This window comes from Nothobranchius furzeri, chromosome 1, assembly GCF_043380555.1.
Source record: "Nothobranchius furzeri strain GRZ-AD chromosome 1, NfurGRZ-RIMD1, whole genome shotgun sequence".
Taxonomy (NCBI): Eukaryota; Metazoa; Chordata; class Actinopteri; order Cyprinodontiformes; family Nothobranchiidae; genus Nothobranchius; species Nothobranchius furzeri.
Genome location: NC_091741.1, coordinates 86,372,344 through 86,394,159, shown reverse-complemented (window position 1 = coordinate 86,394,159; position 21,816 = coordinate 86,372,344). Strand labels below are relative to the sequence as shown.

The window sequence follows — 21,816 nt, the reverse complement described above, 5'->3', positions numbered from 1 at the left end:
TAAAACACACTTTTTCTGTATTGCCTTCCTTCCGTGACACTTTACATGAAAATCCAGCACCGGGTTTATTTTTCTTAAATTAGTTTTTATGATTCAGTAGCTCACTTTTAACACCTACCTCGCACCATCTTGTAGCTTTTCTGGTTTTATTTTTGCCATTTCAAATGGTTTTTATCATTCGTTACATTATTTTTATTTTTGATAGTGGTGTCAACTGTTCTCTTATTCTATTGTTTTTAGCAGAATTTTTTTATCCTTAATTATTTATGCTATGATTTTATGTATTTTATGTGATTTTCATGCTTTCATTGTGTTTTGTTGATTTGTTCAAGCATTTGGCTCTTTTATGTACATCACTTTGGTTAGTTGCCATGTTATTTTGAAATGGAGCTTTATAAATAAATTGGTATGGTATGGCATGGTATGGTATGGTATGGCATGGTATGGTATGGCATGGTATGGTATGGTATGGCATGGTATGGTATGGCATGGTATGGTATGGTATGGTATGGTATGGCATGGTATGGCATGGTATGGTATGGCATGGTATGGTATGGCATGGTATGGCATGGTATGGTATGGCATGGTATGGTATGGCATGGTATGGTATGGCATGGTATGGCATGGTATGGTATGGCATGGTATGGTATGGCATGGTATGGTATGGTATGGCATGGTATGGTATGGTATGGTATGAAACAGTGCCATCGTACGCACTGTGACTAGCTTGATCTCTGATGATTGGCTGGGTGGAATCCTGTAATTCTAAGAGTCTGTGAAACAGCGCACTGACATCGTTTATGATGTGAGTGGAAGTGTCTAAATATAGACGCTGGCCAATTTGTTCTTCAGATACTTTGCTAATCTAATCCAGTGGGTGAGGATATTTAAGGTCAGGTTTAAAAAAGAGCTAACATGCTGCTTTAGATGCTTGGAAGAGATTGAGCAGAAACATTTGCTTAGATAGAAGTGAAAACTCTCTTCACAAGCTCCCTTGGTAGTAGCTGGTGGAGAAATAAGGGATTACAATGCTGCAAAGGCAACAGTAGGAAGTAAATGGTAACCCCTGGACAGGAGACAGAAATCAAACTGCTAAAATGCTTCAGAAAGACAAAAAAAGGGCCACTGTGATGTGGTCCTGCGCTAGTTAACGGCACAGATTCGTCACACAAAAACATTCCCACATGAAAGCCGACATTCTGACACGGAGGCAGGTTTTTGTCAAAAGGTAACGACGGCTCATCTTCTGGGCAAACAGCGCCTTTACATGGCACTGGGAACGGTAAACATTTGTGTGGTGAAAGCCCGGGAGTTTAACCCTTCCTCCCTTCTGCTCCCAGCTTCCTTTTGTTCTCGGCACTTAACACAAGAAAACAGAACAATAAAAATCACACACAATAAAAAAAGGAGAGCGAGAGAGAGAGAAAGCCAGGCACTGTTACCCTCAGCTGGTGTGTTGTTGTAGTCCTTTGGCAATTGCAGCCTCTCAACTTGTTTTCTGTTTTAGCTGACAGGGTAGGCACACCATACAACAGATTTACTTCCAGAAGACATTTTAACAGCAGGGCATTTAGTGAACCTGCCTAATTACTTTTTTATTTTATTTCAGCCATTCACTCTACAGACTAGTATCTGTTTTTGTCAATTAGAAAGATAAATCAGATCGTTTTTAGCCTCAGCGCGTCTCTACAGACGTGTCAGCTTCGTCAGTGGTAAATTCAGTTATTTGTTTATTTAATAAGTACAAGACTACATCTTTGCTGAGAAGCAATAATATGTATATTATATATATATATATATATATATATATATATATATATATATATATATATATATATATATTTAAATATATATATTTAAATAGATTTCTTCCTGGTTCACAAATACATAATTCATTAATTCTAGTTTATGCAAACAATAGCAGATCTGTGGTAGGCTTCACTTTCAGAATCATAGTTTTTAATTTTATCGGACTTTTAAATGAAAATAGAAGCTCTGACGGCCGGCTCTGGACTCTGATTGGTTCTTTTCTCATCTTGTCCCGCCTGTTCCATTTGCTCATTCTTTTTTGACTCTCGTTCTCCCATCTTTTCCGTTTTCTTATTGAATTTTCGTTACTGTAAACTTTTGTTGTTGTTTTTCATTTGTCGAGGAAAATATCGATCAATATTTGTCAGAATTTAATCTTCACTAGAAGTACAAATTTAAGTTTTAGTTTTTGTTCACAAAAATTCATTAATTTGTTTAAAAAAATCAAAACGAAAATATTTTTTCAACAAAATTAACACAGCTGTAAAATAATCCAAATTTGTCATAAATCCTGAAATACAAAATCGTGATGAGACTTCTAGTATTCCCCAACCCCCAAAGATTCTGTCTTTGTCTCAATGAACAGGTTGGTTTTTACAGAGAGGAGGGGAATAAAGTAGCAGGAATACGATCCCGAGGAGTGAAGTTCTGATCATGTAAAATCCTCATAAAACAGGAGAGACAGATTCAGCTGTGCATCATCTGCCCATCACTGCCACCCTGTCCTCCCTTTCACAGCATAATTAGACCATTGAGATGCTAACAGGGAGACAATTGCATTCACCGTGTCATTATATTTCTGCATGTGATCTTTGGTCAAATCATTTAACGACTACCAACAGGCCCGTCTGGTGAGCCCACTACAGCCCGCAGACATACAAAAACAAAGGCAGAACGATTCCACAGAGGTCGCGGGTTTTACTGAAGAAAATTGCCGGGTGGAAGCGAGTCAGCGTAAAATCCACATAAAAAAAAAGGAGAAAAGCCAATAAGAAGCAAACACATTGTAATTCCAGACAGATACTTTGTTATCATCTATTTTGTTCTGGTCAAAAGAATGGACGGCGCTGTGAAATAGCCTCTTGTTGTGTTTACCAGCCGTGTTTGTGCTGCATTACACATTCAGGAGGCATGCTTCCATTTTGCTGAAACAGATACAATCATTGGTGGTGTTAATGAAAAACGCACCGCCTCAGAGAGCTCTCCCCTTGTAATATTCTTCATGTACATCATTTCTAATTGTCTCCAATAATGAGATCCCAATACCAGAAGACCTGTCAGCGTGCATTAGAGGCATAGAAATAGTGTTTTTTATTTATTTGTTGCTGGTTGTGAAGTAATTAAAGCTGGCAACCACTAGACAGCAAACTCACTTCTCATCGTTCATTACAGTCCAAGCTGCTGGGGAGAAAATGCACAGGACCAGCTGATTCCAGTGGTCACCAATCTTCCTGACGATCTGCATTTTTCAGCTAAGATGTTTCAAAGGGGGAGATGCTGCCGGCCAGGAAGACAGATGCATTTCTATAACTCCATTCTCCATGAACATAAAATGCAGGTTGTCTAGTGTTATCTTTCCCCTGACAAACAACATAAACAGCGAAGCAGCTCCAAGCGAAGCATCTGGTCGGTTAAACGTGCCAGGGACCAGACGAGAACGAGCCTACTGGCAAATAATACTGCCTTTCAAACCACACCCACACACTTCACAGGCCCTGGATAAAAACACACCACTTTCTATTTTATATCAATCACATCAAATTCACTCTTAATGCCTTTTTCAAATACCCCCCTGAATGAGGAGGTAGAAAGACAGCAGCTTTTTCAGGGCAGCGATATACAAACCTCAAATTATTGTTATTTTAAACGATGGAACAGTTCAGATGCAGCAAACACGACCTCACAGGAGTCCTTTTGATAAAAAAAACACTGTTGTCTCCTGCTAATTGTGACTCAATGTGCTAATGGGAATCCTCCCAAAATGCCTGTGATTTTCACACATGCTGACTCTTACTCCACCGAGCTGCTGCACCTGCGTGCGTGGAGTTCCCTCTGAGCTCCATAAGCATCCCCGTGTGCATACGGTAACATTCCGGTCTGCTCCAGACATCTTCATCCCACTTTTTCTCCTCTCTGTCAGCCCCCTTCAGACAGGCCATGAAAAACGGAAATGTTCGGGACTCTGTCCTTAAGACTTTTGTGTCTGAGTACAAACATCCGGATAACCTTTTGCATAATTAAACCGGACGAAGCCCCTAGTAAAAGTACCGGACTTGTCACGGACAAGGTGGCTGCTTCAGACTGGTGAGGTTGAGTTCCGTACGGGGGGGAGTGAGATAGCTCACTCCTGTAGCATGCGGCAAACCATGGCAGCTCGCCTCCTACGGTACCGTCTCCTAGACGCGTGACAGAGTGCTTCACACCCCTTCTGTGATTTCTTTATTAACCATTGAGCTTCATCATCCAGGCCTCTTATGCGTCTTTGTGTGCGCAGAATTATGCTTAACATAAGTCTGATCAGTGAGAGGAATTCTATCTCTTCGTCGGCCATGTTTGACTGAATAGCTTTGTTTGGGTAAATGACACATGTACGCCCGCCGCACTATGTTTCCGCAATATCTGGGTTCAGCCTTTCCACCCCTCCCCCTCAGACATCTGGAACTTTTCCCTACTGTGTGAAGGCAGCCGAAAGGACAAGTTCAGGTGCAAAAGTGGTGTGTCTGTAAACAGTTCTGGTTAAAAACCGGACTGAATTGTCCACACATATTGAATGTCAATCTGAAAAGGGCTCAACTGACCCCTCTCTTTTTCTCAGTCTGACTGGCGGTCTTTAAAATGAACACAACCCCCTCCACTGACTTCTGCCAAGCAAGTAGATGTCTTTTTAAACGGCGAGTCAAGATTGAAACATCAACTTTAATTCCTTGCTAAATTATCCCATTGAATAATAGATTAGGACACATGGAGATATGTAGATTTCCACCTTCTACCTTTGTGAGCCTAATTGCTGCCATTCAGGCACATCTAACGTCAGCCCGGCTTCAAGAGCCGACGCGGCTACTATCAGTCAATGAAGTTGCCTAAGCTGGTATCAAAGGGTAACCTTAGCTGTCAGAGATTCCTCACATTAGCTGCGAGTGCAGGACATCAAAGACAAAAAAAAAGGCTACCATGATGTTATTCGCACACATCTGAGACCTGCAATGGGCATAATGGATCTTAAAGGATGATCCACTAGGATAAAAACAGACTGAAGCACACACAAATCCATATTGGTCTTATCTTAGAATGAGCAAAAAAAGACTCCAAAGGATGTTGCAAACCTATTAACACACACACACACACACACACACACACAAATAAACAAGCAGGTTTTCCTTACCTTGGTCTGGCAGCTGGCAAACATTAGGGGGGACAGTCATGTTCAGCATGTCATTGACAGCCGTGTCAACATAGTGTCCTCTCTGGACATCATGTTCGCTGTCTGTCTGGTCGCTCTCCTCGTGCCCACTGTCCTTCAGACTGTTGCCCTCCAGGTCCTTGAATGTTGATGTGCTACATGGGGGCCAGCAGGGAGAAAAGGGAAATGTTGATTAACTGTCACGTCACCTTTTCAAACACAGTGTCCTTCGCAGCGAGGTCTCTGATGGTTTGTGATGAGCTTTCCGTCTTTCAATCCCTGTCAGCGTTTTGAATATTTTGCAGGGATTTTTTTTACCCTTCAACAGTTAATTTACATAAAATCAAAGCTTAAAAATAGATATTTTCTATAAGTCTATTATGAAACACTACACTTTTGAAAAAAAGCAAAGACCCAGGCATCTGATTGCAGCAACAAAAGGTAAAAAAAGCAAATCTTTTAAAATTAAAAGCTTTCTAGGATTAAGTGCCTCACAGGGAAACTACGGGACGCTTCAGACAGGGACATTTTGGTGGGACGCGCTGACTTCAAGGACATCAGTACGAACAAACAGGAGGCACTCACTCACTGCAATCAAACAAATACTGCAGTAATCAGGAATTCCTGGAAGGAAGACGGATGGAGGAAGTGCTGGAAGCATACAAGCGGAGCATCTGTCTTGTTTGGGGCTCAGAGTCAATAAAGATGGTGGGGTGTGGGGGCACAATCAACAGCTGCACAGTAACAGCGTGATTTCCCTTCATTTGATTTCCACCCCACTGCAACAAATTCTACTTTACAAACAACACTAAATGAGAAAGAGCATGCACCGTGCAAGGAGGGATGCAAAAGGAGAAGTGTATGGAGGTGACGATAAGGGAAAAGAAAGGAACAAAAAAACAAAATGGTGCAAACAAAGTGAGGGTGAAATTAGAGGGACTGAAGGACAGTACAAGGTAGCAGCTCAACTAAAGCCATAAAATTTTCTGGCCTGGGAGAGAGGACTGCAGTGGAGGTAAGGCTGGCTCTCTGATCTGTTATCACTGTAATTGCACCTGTCCCAGACCATAGGCTCACTGGCTCCTGAGGGGATTTCTTTGTAGTATAATGCAGAAGCCCACACTTGAATGCTCTTTGTTCATGTTAATGCAAATAATCTCTTTCTTTCTTTTTTTTTTGTGTGTGTGTGGGGGGGGGGGGGGGGGAAACCCGTAATGAGTTTTCAAAAGATGGGTATGACCTCTAACAAAAGAAAGCATTCTGTTTTTTTACAGCTGCAGGTAAAAACTACAAAAAGCTCTATAGCTTGAGGGAATTTCGACATGACCCCCCATCACAACCGTGTCACCGAATTCCTGCAAACCTATCAAGTATCCTACAGCAGCAGGCCTGAGCAACAATGCACAATGGAAACATTTATTCTTTACTTCCTCACAAAGATTTCAGGTGGGGACTCTTTATGAAACACTTGTCTCTGGCAGGTTGTTGAAGAGGGTTAAAGGTGTCACTGATGCATCGCACTGGTCTGAAATACAGTCAGGAATTTAGATCTGATTTTGCACTCCGGAGGCTAAAAACAATTTTTGAATATTACGTCAATAAAGAAAGGTGAGTTGTGACACAAGCAGCACTTTAGGAGTTCTGGGAATTTATGGGAGAGGGGTAAGGAGACAGGGGAATATAGCCTGGTCCGGTTATCTCAGTCATTGTGTCTCCATACAAACTCAGCCCTTTAATAATTTTGCTAAGATGTCGGCATGTCACGACCGTTTTAGCAGTGAGCGATGTCACTGTTCAGCAGAAACACTTCTATTCTGTCAAAGTATTCTGTAATTTAGTTCTTTCAGGGGATGGGAAGAGCAGCATGATTCCCAGAGGAAGTTTTTCACAGCACTCTGTAGGATATCACAATAGCTGCATAAACTCAAAGCCAGCCCAAGACATATGCCAGCTGAGCGACTGCTTTAGGTCCCCACACCACCAAGGGGCCCCCAAGAGTACCAAGATGACACGAGGAAAAATGTTTTAATAAATTTAAATAATACAAACAAAATAATCAGAGGATCTTTCATGAATGTAAATTCAAAGAGTCGGAGTACCGGCCAGGAGGGTTACCGGGGTCCCACCCTGGAGCCAGGCCTGGGGTTGGGGCCCGTGAGTGAGCGCCTGGTGGCCGGGCTGTCGCCCATCGGGCCCGGCCGGGCCCAGCCCGAACCGGATACATGGGCTCATCCAACTGTGGACCCACCACCCACAGGAGGAACATGAAGCGTCCGATGCAGTGTGGATCGGGTGGCAGACCAAGGCGGGAGCCTTGGCGGTCCGATTCCCGGACAAGGAAACTGGTTTTAGGGATATGGAACGTCACCTCGCTGGCGGGGAAGGAGCAGGAGCTTGTGGCAGAGGTTGAGCGGTACCGGCTAGATATAGTCGGACTCACCTCGACACATAGCATTGGCTCTGGAACCCAAGTCCTTGAGAGGGGTTGGACACTCTCCTTTGCTGGAGTTGCTCCGGGTGAGAGGTGGAGGGCTGGGGTTGGCTTTTTGTTAGCCCCAAGACTCTCTGCCTGCGTGTTGGGGTTTACCCCGGGGGACGAGAGGGTAGCTTCCCTGCGCCTGTGCTCATGTGGGCAATGACAGCTTAACCTGGAGGGGTGTGATTGGGAGGAACGGCCCACCTGATCTGAACTCAAGTGGTGTTTCGTTATTGGACTTCTGTGTAAGCCGCAGTTTGGCCATAACGAACACCATGTTCGAACATAAGGATGCCCATCGGTACACTTGGTACCAGGGCAGCCTAGGTCGCAGGTCGATGATAGACTTTGTAGTCATTTCACCTGACCTGCGGCCGTATGTTTTGGACACCCGAGTGAAGAGAGGAGCGGAGCTGTCATCTGATCACCACCTGGTGGTGAGTTGGATCAGATGGCAGGGGAAGATGCCGCATAGACCTGGCAGACCCAAACGCATAGTGAGGGTCTGCTGGGAAAGCCTGGCAGAAGAATCTGTCAAGACGGTCTTCAACTCCCACCTCCGGCAGAGCTTTGACCGCGTCCGGGGGACATTGACTCTAGTGGGCCTTGTTCCACTCTGCGATTGTTGAGGTGGCTGTTGCCAGCTGTGGTCGCAAGGTGGCCGGTGCCAGTCATGGTGGCAACCCCCATACCCGCTGGTGGACACCAGAGGTTCGGGGAGCCGTCAGGCTGAAGAAGGAGGCCTACAGGGCGTGGCTGGTCTGTGGGTCTCCGGAGGCAGCAGACAGGTACCGGATAGCCAAGTGTGGTGCAGCAGTGGCAGTTGCTGAGGCAAAATCTCTGGCGTGGGAGGAGGTTTGTGAGGCTATGAAGAAAGACTATGATCGGCTCCAAAGAGGGTCTGGCAAACTGTCCAGCACCTCAAGAAAGGAAGTCAGCAACTCGCTCACAATGTTTACAGTGGGGATGGGGAGCTGCTGACATCAACTGGGGCTATAGTCGGACGGTGGAAGAAATATTTTGAGGAGCTTCTCAATCCCACCTACGCACATTCCGAGGAGGAACTAGAGCCAGTAGACCTGGGGATGGACTGTCCAATCTCTGGGGCAGAAGTTGCTGAGGTAGTCAAAAAACTACACAGTGGCAGAGCCCCGGGGGCGGATGAGATTCGTCCTGGGTATCTCAAGGCTATGGATGTTGTAGGGCTGCCGTGGTTGACACATCTCTGCAACATTGCGTGGTCATCGGGGGCAGTTCCTGTGGAGTGGCAGACCGGGGTGGTGGTCCCCATCTTTAAGAAGGGTGGCCTGAGGGTGTGTTCCAACTATAGGGGGATCACACTCCTCAGCCTCCCTGGAAAGGTCTACTCCAAACTGGAGAGGAGGGTCAGATCGATAGTTGAATCTCAGATAGAGGCGGAGCAATGTGGTTTTCGTCCTGGCCGTGGAACTGTGGACCAGCTCTATACCCTTGCAAGGGTGATGGAAGGGGCATGGGAGTTTGCCCAACCAATCCACATGTGTTTTGTGGATTTGGAGAAGGCTTTTGACCGTGTCCCCAGGGGCACCCTGTGGGGGATGCTCCAGGAGTATGGGGTGGGTGGCTTTCTGTTAAGGGCCATTTAGTCCCTTTACCAGAGGAGCGTGAGTTTGATCCGCATAGCTGGCAGTAAGTCGGACCTGTTCCCGGTGAGGGTTGGACTCCGCCAGGGCTGCCCTTAGTCACCGGTTCTGTTCATTACCTTTATGGACAGAATTTCTAGGCGCAGCCGTGGTGTGGAGTGTGTCGAGTTTGGTGGCAGGAGAATCTCATCTCTGCTTTTTGCGGATGATGTGGTCCTCCTAGCTTCATCCAGCTCTGACCTTCAGCTGTTGCTGGGTAGGTTTGCGGCAGAGTGTGAAGCGGCTGGGATGAGGATCAGCACCTCCAAATCTGAGACCATGGTTCTCGACCGGAAAAGGGTGGCTTGCGAACTCCAGGTCGGGGGAGAGGTCCTACCTCAAGTGGAGGAGTTTAAGTATCTCGGGGTCTTGTTCACGAGTGAGGGTAGGAGGGATCTGGAGATCGATAGGTGGATTGGTTCGGCGTCTGCAGTGATGCGGACGCTGAGCTGATCTGTCGTGGTGAAGAGGGAGCTGAACCAGAAAGCCAGGCTCTCGATTTACCGGTCGATCCACGTCCCAACCCTCACCTATGGTCATGAGCTTTGGGTAATGACCGAAAGAACGAGATCGCGGATACAAGCGGCCGAAATGAGTTTCCTCCGTAGGGTGGCCGGGCTCAGCCTTAGAGATAGGGTGAGGAGCTCAGACATTCGGGAGGGACTCGGAGTAGAACCGCTGCTCCTCCGGATCGAAAGGATTCAGTTGAGGTGGTTTGGGCATCTGGTCAGGATGCCTCCTGGATGCCTCCCTGGGGAGGTGTTTCGGGAATGTCCTGCCAGCAGGAGGCCCCCAGGTCGACCCAGGACACGTTGAAGAGGTTACATCTCCAATCTGGTCTGGGAACGCCTTGGTGTCCTGCCGGAGGAGCTGGTGGAGGTGGCCGGGGAGAGGACGGTCTGGAGCTCCCTAGTTGGGATGCTGCCCCCGTGACACGGACCCAGATAAGCGGAGGAAGACAACGACGATGACAACGACAAACAAAATAATATTTCACATGAAAAAAAAAGCATTTATCTATATAGTGTCATTTGGCTATATTTTGCATGGAAGCACTTTTTACACGTTTCTAAATTTATTAACAAAGGATAGTAAAGCTAACTTTTTAACTGTAAATTCAGTGTTTGTCTGCTGCTGTTTCTTTCAAATAGTTGAATTAATACACCACACTTAAATAACACTCTGCATTTTAAAATGCTAATTAATTAGAATGTTTTTGTTGGTTTGCTGTTCCGGTAATGTTAAAACCAATATCCACAATAACACCTGTATAATGTAAGCTAATTACAAAAGACGTCAATGTTGGTGGGCATGTTTCACAAATGGTGTAGCCTAGGAATGATGAATCATCTGGTGTTGACTTGTTGGTATGGGGGGCCCTAAAGAGAAACTCGCTTAGAGCCCACAGTGGCCTGGGCTGGCCCTGCGTAAACAACAACGTTGTGGGGGGATTTCTACTGTATTCTCCATGGCTGCTTTTTTCTCATTCTTCCAATCTGCAGCTACTCTTCCAGCTTTACAAATGCTTGGAGACATCCGCTGACATGAATTTCCACTTTTACAAACAAAACTGCATGTATTAACCACAATTCCCACCCAGCGACTCTACCAGGTCATCTCTGGTGCATAAGAACACAGGTACTCGGGGTGTCCCTGGAAAGTGGTCCTTTTGAGACGGTCTGGTGATACGGAGACATGCACAAGCTGTGAAGATCACAACATGCCCTATAGGTTATAAATTGTAAGTCGCTTTAGATAAAGGAGTCTGCCAAATAAATAAAACATAAAACATAAGATCCAGTAAAATATAGTGGAATGTTTGGTTGTGGTTTGTTGTATAACAATTAACAGACAGCAGGAAGTGAAAGACACAGGTGTGTGTGGTTATCATGTTGACCTTAATGAGCCACTAAAACCAGATCTTGGTTCTCTACACTTGTTATGCAGTTTGAACATCAAATGTTTACATGATTGCACTCAGTGTAAGAATTTCAGGCTCCTTTGTCACACTTCAGAAATGATCTAGGTCTAAATGAGATACAAAGCAAGCCTAAAAAACACAAATAGATTTCTTTTTAATATGACCAGTTCTAATATATAATGCAGCCCGACATTTTTGGATCATCTGAAAACAGCTGTTGGTGGCTCGTTTCTACATGTCTCCACTAAATGCAGTATAGAGTAATACTGTTTATCTCCAAATCTTATCCTCCCACTTCAATTATACGGAATGAGAAACATGCAGGTTCACATGCAAACTGCACCAACTGTGGCTGTGCTCTCATTAGATAAAACAATTACAGATAACAATGGTAATGAGGTGCTGGTAACAATTCCTAATCAAGACATACCTTTTAATGAGGTGGGCTCTGCTGTTCACATAACTGGAATCAATGGAATAATTCTCCGTCTGCAAGAGAGTGATGAAGGGGAGGGGGGGTTGGAGGGAAGATGGGGGCAACAGAGAGGTACTTTTAATAATGGAAGCAACCAAAATAATGTTAGCAGTAATTGGCTTTCAGTAGAAATTCTATTTTACACAAAGGCCCTGGTGAGCAGCCTCGCCTTTCAAAGGGCTGATTCCTATTCTCTTTCAAAGCACACACACAGAGCGGCTGACTGGGAGTTGAGAGTGAAGGAGAGAGCTGCAGCGAGCATGGCCTCTCCCCTCCTCTCCTCCTCACCCTCCCTGCTCTCCATCCCGTGAGCCCTCGCTACACCGCTGGTCAACCCACTGTCTTTAACGTGCAGTCATGAGGGAGGACAGACGATCATGCGGATAGAGAAAGAGAAAAAAAGTTTCCCTTTTCCTTCTCTGAACTCTTCACTTTTACTGTGTTTGAGAAGACATTAATGTGGAAATATTAAATAAATAACTGTAAGAGAAGTAGTTGAAATTAAGAGTGTATCGGGGGAAATCTTAACTCTGCAATTGCAGATGAAAAGGCTTTCAGAATATGCATGCAATGGATCTCTGACCCACATTGAAGAACACAGTTCAAAGGGATCTTTTGGTCATTTTTTCAACATTCATTTAGCTGGAAGAATAGCAGAGGAGTATGAGTGCACGGAGCAGGTCTGCTCTTCATCTCCTCTAAGCCTCCAAGAGGAATTCTCCCATGTCAGATTTGAGTAAGATAAAGCTCGTCAAGTAGTTTGATATGATGCAGGCATTTCTGCAAAAAATGAGTAACTCCTAAAATTCCATGATGCAGGTACTGTGTGATAAAACCAGTGTGTATAGGTGTCTTCCCAGGAAAGTGTCAGCATCAAAGACTTGTTGGGGAAAAAAATCAAACAAAAGTCACCCTGATGGTAGGAAAGGTTAACCGCTGCTGCTGGAGCCTGAATCTGATTATCGAGTGGACAGACCGTTTGACGCAGGCCTGCTGTTGAATGCCTGCACAGCTGTGGCAACACACAGCTGAATTTAAATGAAGGCAAAAGCAATCATTATTGGTTTGAACATGTTTAAACTCCACAAACAACACTTTGCATTGTTTTAATCTTGAAACAGAAAAGCTTTACTTCCTGGTTTAAGTGAGGCTTAGAGCAAGAGGTATGACATCTTTAAATGAATGCTAGTATTGGCTTTTTCATTCTAATTCATTTGTTTTGATATCCGAAGTGCACTCGTCTCCCACCATACTCGCATGTGCCCGAATCTACCCCAAATCATTAGTTGCACTGCAGCTTGTCTTCTCATCTAATTTACTCCTAATTATTCTGGAGGAAAGTTGCATCAAGATAAGCAACAACACAGATCGGAGCGCAGATTGGGGTTCGCTAAATTGTGAAGCAACATGTTTGAGTCGAAGGTTATCATCAAGGCTTCTTCTTTTTACTATTTACCCCTAATTACACTTTAACCCAGCGCTATACGCCAGATAATTTATGAAAAGGAATCTAATTAACATTTTTGCATCATCCAATAATCTGGAGCACAGAGTGTTTGTTCTCTTGTCCCTGCCTCCCTTTGTTCCCCTTCAGCTTGACTCCATTAAATATCAAAGGTAATAGTCGTGCCAACATACTGCAACACATATTAATCAATAATTAAAGATTTACACTGTTATTTAATTAACTTATAAAAATAGCACCATGCTGTTCCAGCGCACATCCATATGGTGTTTCATTAAACAGTACGGATCCCTTGACAGAACTTTCAGCAGCAACATTTGTGCCATGGGGTTTCACTGTATGGATGGTGTAATGTGTATATAATACAGAAATTACCCACTGTATAGTCTATGCATAACGTTTTGTGTTGCACTTGTGCTCTGCTTTGATCCCAGCACTCACAAATTAAACTGCCTCATCTGCCACAGTAGCTGCACATCCACTGAGAGACTAATGAAAATGTAAGGCATGAGTAACAAGAGGAAAACTTCATTTAAAAGACCAGATAGAACATTTCTTGTGAATGTCACTCTGGCAGAAGTCTGTAATTGGTTTGGTTGGCAGGTTTTGGGTGAGCACAGCCTGGAGAGGAAGACAGCGAGCCCCCTGATCCTTAAAACGTCCTCCTGTCCTGACTTGGAACGTTTTTTTCACAAAGTTATTCTGCTCTCACGTAAAGTGCTCACACAGGTGCAGCTCCTAAAACGTATGCATCACCCTCTCTTTCTCTTCAGCTCCTCTTTACAGACCAAGTTCACTTGTTTTTACTATACATTTGCAGTGGTCTCTAGTATAAACAAATGCCTTGTGATCCTTGTGCTCCTGTTTCAGGAAGTAGAAATTAGAAAAGAGAGGGGAGCAGAAAACCACAGGATTTGGTGTCTTATTTCCTGATATTTGGACATCTCACCTCTGATTGGCTGACAGCAACACAACTCTAAAGCTTATGCTTCTGCATCTGCGTTGGTATGGAGACACACAATGATATTATTCGTCGTTGCGAGAGCTATCTACAATAGTTCCAATGAAGGTGGGGTCGAGACCACTTCCGTCGGACAAGACGGAGAACACAAGCTTGTGAATGGTCAGGACACCATTTCCTTTAAATTTGTCAACAGTATCATTGCGCCCTCAAAAAAATAAAGAAAGCTGACGATAACTAGAGGCAGACATGGAGCAGCTTGAAGAATACCTCGTGGGAAAAACTCTAAAAATATAAACGTTTAATTCACCCGTGACTGGAGGAGTACAAAGATACACAGCAAACGTTTTATCATGGATGGAAATGACAGGAAACATGGGTTTAGAGGTGGTGAGTGCATGATGAGGTGGAGGAGAATGAGGGACACATTTGTTAGTGTTAAAAAGTCTATAAAGGACAAAAAACACAGTAGTAATTGCACTATCTTGGACCGGATACAAGACAGGATACCTCAGAAAAGTGCTACGCCCTCTGTTGTCCAGGCAGAGAAATGCTTAGCAACACTCCCCAGGTGATGGAGAAGTCCAAGAGCAAAACGTTTCTCAATGCTTGTGCGTTTCTCCCTCACGGAGCTGATGCAGAAGCATTAACTAGGCTTTATGCTTACTCCATTTTCTCTGCAACGTTGATGTTTCATCTCCACAAATACAAGCTAATGATGTGTCTGTTGCTGCTGCCTCTTGGCCCAGATCATCTCTGTAAAAGAGAATTGGTTCTCAGTCGACTTATCTGGTTAAATAAAGGTGAAAAAAATAAAAATGAAATAAAAATAAAATAACAAAAGCCTGAAGGAGAGTGTTATAGAGTTGCTAATGCTAATGGTTAGCTTCTACTAGCCAAGACGTGCTCTGCTCTCTCCAGGACGCTACATCAACAACAGCCTTCCCTGTCAGGAGCCAAAATTTGTGAGTCTGTGAATGGTAATTTTCAGTGTAATGAGATCTGTGTGGCTTTTCTAATCTGAGCGTTTTCCCTGTCTATTTCTTTATCAGCGGCTGCAGGAAATAGGGGTAGAAGAATATTTTCACGTTTAGCCTGCATGTTAAACTCATTTCATAAATAACAAGTAAAAACTGTTTCTCAGTGTCTCTAAAGCTCCCGTTCCTCAACAAATCAGAGCATTTTATCTATTTTCTTCATTTATCAAGTCATCAAAGAAAACAAACAATAAATCAGCATGTGAGGGCATGGCATCAAGCACAGGTGAGTCAGAAGTGTCTGTTCTGAGTGAAAATCAGATACATTAGCCCAGACTTCCTGTAAAGATGTGTTATGGGTTTCCTCACATTTACGACCGACCTCAAAGTGGAGGACATGTCAGTGTATCTTGTCGGGAGGTCAAGTTTCAGGCAATGGGGGCTGCTTAACTACAACGAGGATGCCGCAAATGGCTACTTAATCAGGTTGGACAATACGTTTGTGATCTGAGCGGCCCCAGTTCGGCGGCCAAAGCCACTCTATCCCATGATTATTGCTCCACTTCATCTAGAGATCTGGAGGCAGGAATGTAGTCCCTGGTGTCACAGAGTGACTTATGGGCAGTGTCAGGATGGGGGTGTATGGGTGGAAAGAGTTCGTAGAGCGAGAAATGTTGAAAATGGGGAGTACATGGGTGCAACTTGACCAACAGGAGAGCTGCAGTCCAGCAGCCACAGCCCAGTAGCTTTCCACTTTTCACTCTTTTGCTTCTTTCTCTCCATCAAAACCTGAGGCACAGGGACGCTGAACTTGCTTCTCTGTGACTGAGAGGAAAAGCAATCTCCTCGCCTAGTTGCTGCCATGAGATTTGATTTGCCTTCCTCCCAGCGTGACAATTGGTTCGGTAGTCTGGATGCAAGTGTATTCATTGTATGGGGGCATGGGGAGCACAAGAGAGAAGAGGGAGGATGGTGGGGGTGAAGACGTCAGTTGTTACACCAGTAAACACCCAACAAGTTCAGCAGATGTCACACAGACAGGAGAGAAAAAAGAGAAAAAGAAGTCACACAGCTGGTCTACTGTATGTATCATCAAGTCTGATTTAACATAATAGATTAAAAACAGAATGCAAGCTGCAAAAATGTGTAAAGGGTGAGCATTAACAATATGCTACTTAAAAAAAACATATGCTGGCATTAGCAATATCTTTTTACTGAGAAGTCCAATTTAAAGGCAGCATTATTTATCTTATTCTTGAAAATACCCACTGAATTATCTGATTACTTACAAAAGTAAGCATCACCACCAGCAGCAACATACACCTAGCACATCCAAGGGTCAAGTCTAGAAAGAATTTCTAAACATTTCTGCCCCCAGTTGCAGTACAAAGCAATATTGATGCAGGTATAAAGATTTGTACAAACATTTTGCATGAATTTAGGACAACTGAGCAGTTTTAAAACTGCAGCAGACTGGGGTCTATATGAACTGCACTGATGAGCTGAAAATTGACTCGGACCCACATGAAAAGAAGATTGCCTAAAATCAATTCCAGTTCCCTTAATGTCATTACTGTTCATGCATGTTATTTTATAAACATTTAAATGATCATACGTTTTGCATTACATTGTAATCTCAGTAGAAATATAAGGACATTTTGACCTATCTTGACCCCTGCATGCACAAAAAGTGCTACATTTTGCTGATGATGCCATTGTTTATGCAAAAGACCATTTAATTCCATGTAAAAAAAAACAGTGCAATGCTAAATAATGAACAATGTAAATGGTTAATAAAAAAATGAGGCTCTAAAAATAGAATAGAAAATAAAACTTGGAGCAGTTCTAAGATAACAAAATTACACTTTGGGCTTGGCTTCACTCAGGCTAGCTAGTAGCTCCTCAGCTGTTTATCTGAACAGAGTTTGTTCAAGAAGTTTATTAAAACTGGTGAGTTCTAGTGTTGTATAATGGTTGCACAGAAATACTTAATTTGTAAAATATGCTTTAAATTGTACATATATAACTTTTAATATGACAGACGGGAGGGACAACATTCAGCGATTAACGAATAAAACGATTACTGCAAACTTGCTCATGTCTGTCATGGATACAACTATTTAATATCATCAATTCAGCTGACAAAGAACATCCAACCATGCTTCTTGTGGACAGAGAATGCTCTTACTGCCAGACAAAAACACACAAAGTTTAAACACACAGGACAACAGATGAGACAGAATCCATTAAGACTGTCAGATAAAATTTGTCTGCTTTGTTTTGTGTTTGAGCAGCGTGAGGCTGTGCCTCGGTGCCGCAGCATGGACAGAGACTCCCCTCTGCCCAGGAAGGAAATGTTGCTCGTAACATTCCTTTTTATTGATTTCCTATAGCAAGCTAGAGGATGCGGGGGACATTTGGGGGGTTTATGAGACAAAACAGCCACAGTTATGAAGCGTGGTTGTGGTAAAGCTAATAGATGGGTAAAGATGTGATTGAAAAGAAGAAGCTGCAGCAAAAATAATCTGCACAGACTGCCAGCAAATAACATTGTAGTCTGTAGTTGTGTGTACTCCTTTTATGAAATGCTGCATTGGGTTATGAGTGTTTGAGTCTGTAGGTAACTTAGAGCACATTCCCATTTTTGCACACACAGACTCTGTTTCCCATTTGCCACGAAAGCATTGCTCCAACATTCCCTGACGTGCAAGTCTGTGCTGGCGCCCGCGGTCCCCGCCTCTGGGTCTGCACCCAGCAGAGCCTCTGAGCAGCTCGGATTCAGTCAGCCATCGCTACAACGTGGATGCTGAATGCACCTGTTTAGGGTCGACGTACATTTTGTTTTGTGTTGCAAGAGAAAAGAGATGCTTTTCAACTATGTCAGACCTTTTGCTCCCTACCCCAGTGACCAATATCAACACCTTCAACTTGATTATAAGATTTCCCATAGACCCTGTGCCATCTGCTAGATTATAGATTTCTCTCTTCCTTTAGAGAGGGCAGGGCCCCAGAGGGAGGATCAGCAGTAGAAAGGGTGAAAGAGTGCCTGAGGCAGAGCCATGGATGTGGATGGGATTACATTTTCTATTTCTGCCTCTAAAAGAAGCCCGGCATGATGAATACAGAGAGTTGTTACCATTTAATATCAACTGGCTCCCCTGCAAACTCAAATTATACACAATCAATTGTGACAGAAGGGTACATGTGTGACGAATAACCTGCCACATTCTCTGCATCATTTCACTTCATCACCCATAAGTTCACCCCAAACCCAGCCGCTCATTGGGAAATCCATCATGTTATGAAAGTGAGGGATTCTGTCGAGAGGGTTTTAAAATGATTTCCTTGCCCCGGTGCAGCCCGCGCATTTCAGCGGCCTTTATGAGCTAAGAGAAGAAAAATAAACTCTGTGAACTAAACGCTGCCATGAGGTCACGTATACGTCCCTGACCACAATGAGCTGCATTGCGCGAACGCACTAAATAACAGATATGTGAAACACACCAGCACTTCCTGCTGGTGTTTCCTCCTATTTCTTGCCTTTCCCACGTGAAGTAGTGCAAATATTTGCCCATTCAGACCAAAAACAATCAGCCGCTGTTCTGGGAGGGGGGAGAAAAAAAAAAGAGGATGAGATGTTGTTGCTTGTGCCACCTGTGTATCCCACCCACGTAAAAACCTGCAGACCATGCTGCTGCCTTTCATCACGCTGCGGAGACAATGGTGCAGACCAGTCTCCACGTCACTCAGGACTACAGGCTCCACAGAAGTCCGGTTAGTGGAGATGTGATGAATTATACATACATTGATAGAAACAGCATTCATTATTCATGAGCTGCTCAACGTCAAAGCTATTTCCCTCCCTTTCAGCATGATGAAAAGATTTTAAATAATAGGAGCTGTTTGCAGACGTCTGCATTCCAGCGAAGACGGCTGACGCTAAAGAGGCTTAAGTGAGAGCTGTTGTCTTACAGGGATTCACCGCTTGGGACCGACGTGCTCTGAATTGCTGGTGGTGGCTGCGTGGCGTCCGGGGTCGGTGTTTTTGTTGTGTCTTCGTCTGTAGATACAAGGCTGTGGCTTTAAGCCTTTCAGATAGTGTTGTAATGTCCATTAGAGTGAGTGGGGGCCTGCACTCCTTCATAAGAGGGAATAGAGTTTCACTTAACACCTGGTCAGTGTTCAAGCCTGTATTTGTTTTCTCTTTGTGGGTCGGACAGAAAACCTACACACCTTCGTGTCTCTGCGCTTTATGGTCGAGGAGAAGCGGAAGGTTCTGAACTATCCGCACTGCTTCCTGAAAGAAATTGGCTTACTTCTCCTAAAGCCCGTGGAGCCCAATCAAACTCAAATAACAGGAACTTCCCCTTCAGGCAAGTCTGGAGGGATTTTCTTTAATTTGGATGTCAGACTGAAAAGTTCCCTCACTCCTCTCATCCTAAAATCCGTTAATATGCATATATGGCGCCACAAGAGAGGCAGGTGGTTATTTCTTGAGTAGACTTTGGGAACTTAAAGGAGACTATCTAATCCAGGTAGACTTTGTGGTTTCTGCCCCCCCTGTTTTTAGCAGTCGTTGTTATTTCACTGGGAGAATTACTAGATAGTAATTTCTCTCTTCAGCCTTGGCCTACATCAGCCTTGCACTGAGAAGGAAGGGGGGAGGGGCATGTTAAATTTGTGCACACGCTATTCCCAAAGGTTCCTCTTACCTCCCCTGGGCTGGGCCTTGAAAATCAACACTCAGAAACACTGCAGATTATGTAAACACATTTCCCTTAAATGCTTACATGAGAGCAGTGACTGAATAAACAGCATTACTTTCACTCACTTTTGAAATCAGTAAGCAAATAATTAATTTTTAATGTAACCCAACGAGGACAAGAGAAATGTGCGAGACGAGCAAATCGGCTCTTCGGCGGAGAGGAGTGGATCTTGGAGGATGCTTTTTTTCCCCCTTCAGCAGCTTAAAGGTGGCTGCCACTCACGAGGGTGCAGCTGTAGTCACTCTGTCTCCCCCTGCCCTCCCGCTCTGGGTTTTCTCTCGCTCACTGTGACAAGGCATCTTTCCAGACATTTTAGTTTGATGGAGATTTGCAGCAGCTCATTACAGACTGGGAGGCTCTGTGAGCGGATGCAGTCACTCGGAGATGGATTGAGTGGGTCTGTTTATTGACATGCCTTAATCTGACACTGGGTAAAGGGAATGAGTCACCGCCTCCAGACACACTACCACATCACAGCCACTCCAGCAAACAGGGGAGGCAGCACCTAGGATACAAGTGGAACTTCATCAGCGCTCATTAATCTAACAACCCCAGGCCACTCGCTCAAACAAAGCGTGTTTACACTGTGTGCTGGATGGATGGAGGGGTGATGGAGCTTTTCAAAGGGCATGTGTGCAGGTGCTCGGATCTGTAACGCACACAATTACACAAACATACAAACTTCTACTGAGGCTGCAGCTCATGAAAATACTCTCAAAGTCTGCACAAAACACTAAACACAACTAAACACAACATCTGAGTACACCAGCAGCTAAAACTAAGTCACGCAAACCAAAGCTGGTCCTCAAATTGGACAGATGATGTGGCTTGATGCCAAAAGTAAAAACATTATAAATGGAACATTTTAATTTAAACATTTCTAATGCTTACAACAGCAATCAAAGTACTTTTAAAGATCCTTGATTGGACGATTGACTGTCTTTTTGATCTTGTTTGTGGGTGATTTACATTTAGGATTGTCCTTTTGAGCAGATGTCTGTGCTAGGATTGAGAGCAGAGTATTAGCTGATTGCAGATTTGTAAACACTGCTTGTTAGCAGGATGGAGACAGAACCCCATCAGGGCGCAGCAGCAACAAAACAACGTCCGGCGCTTTGTGGTCCAGTCCTACCGTTCGCTTTCAATTACACCACTACTTTCAGTACACAGCTGCAACATGCAAACATATAAATTCTTTGTTTTCTATATTTAACAGCAAAGAAACAGAGGAGAGATCAGAAAAACAACTAAAAAAGAGGGATGAGAACATAAGAAAATCTCAGAGATGTGTGTAAGCCACACGCAAACAAAAATACATATTTTTTTAAAGAAATGCATACGTGTAGACACACAGGCAGAACAAAGGAAAGAGAACACAGTCTGAGTGAGTCACAAACACAAATATACAGTGGAAAACAGATTTTTTTTATCTTTCTCTGACTCACACACACAATCACTCTCTCTCTCTCACACACACACACACACACACACACAGGGTCGCAGCAGGGCAGAAAGTCTGAGCGGGGAGTCTGGCAGCTTGAGAGCACGGCCAGTGGAGACGGGTCCAGATGCACTCGTTCGCGAGGGAGGGTGGGGGGTTTTCGGCAGCTGAAACACACAGGGATTATCCGCACAGGCTTCATTTAATTTAATTTGTATTAGGGTCGTCTTTGGGGGCAAACATCGTTTTTCACTGTAGGAGGATGTACGGGGTCACGGAAAACAGCAACAGACGGTGGATCTCTCTTGCACACTCCTGCAGTGGATCCACAGGGGAACGGAAAGCACAGCGTTCTCAAATCACAGCCACACACACACACACACATAATTGCTCACACACAAACATACACACACAAGCGGATATCTTGTTTCTCCCCAATAATGACTATATTATCAAGTCAAATA

The 21,816-nt window shown here is 44.1% G+C and overlaps 1 protein-coding gene across 8 annotated transcripts in view; it reads right to left on the bottom strand.

Annotated features, from left to right (window-relative positions):
* Positions 1-21,816, bottom strand: part of pcdh19 (protocadherin 19) — a 76,752-nt gene that overhangs the window by 29,765 nt on the left and 25,171 nt on the right. For 4 of the 8 annotated variants that reach the window (XM_015947598.3, XM_054739161.2, XM_015947615.3 and 1 more), the window contains exons 3-4: positions 11,698-11,756; positions 5,192-5,364 (exon numbers count right to left, since the gene is read on the bottom strand). In XM_015947598.3, the coding sequence (XP_015803084.3) occupies positions 5,192-5,364; positions 11,698-11,756 (232 nt within the window). Of the gene's footprint in view, positions 1-5,191; positions 5,378-11,697; positions 11,757-21,816 lie in introns of all 8 variants that reach the window. The other 4 variants (XM_070550995.1, XM_070551007.1, XM_070551003.1 and 1 more) reach the window with 1 other exon arrangement.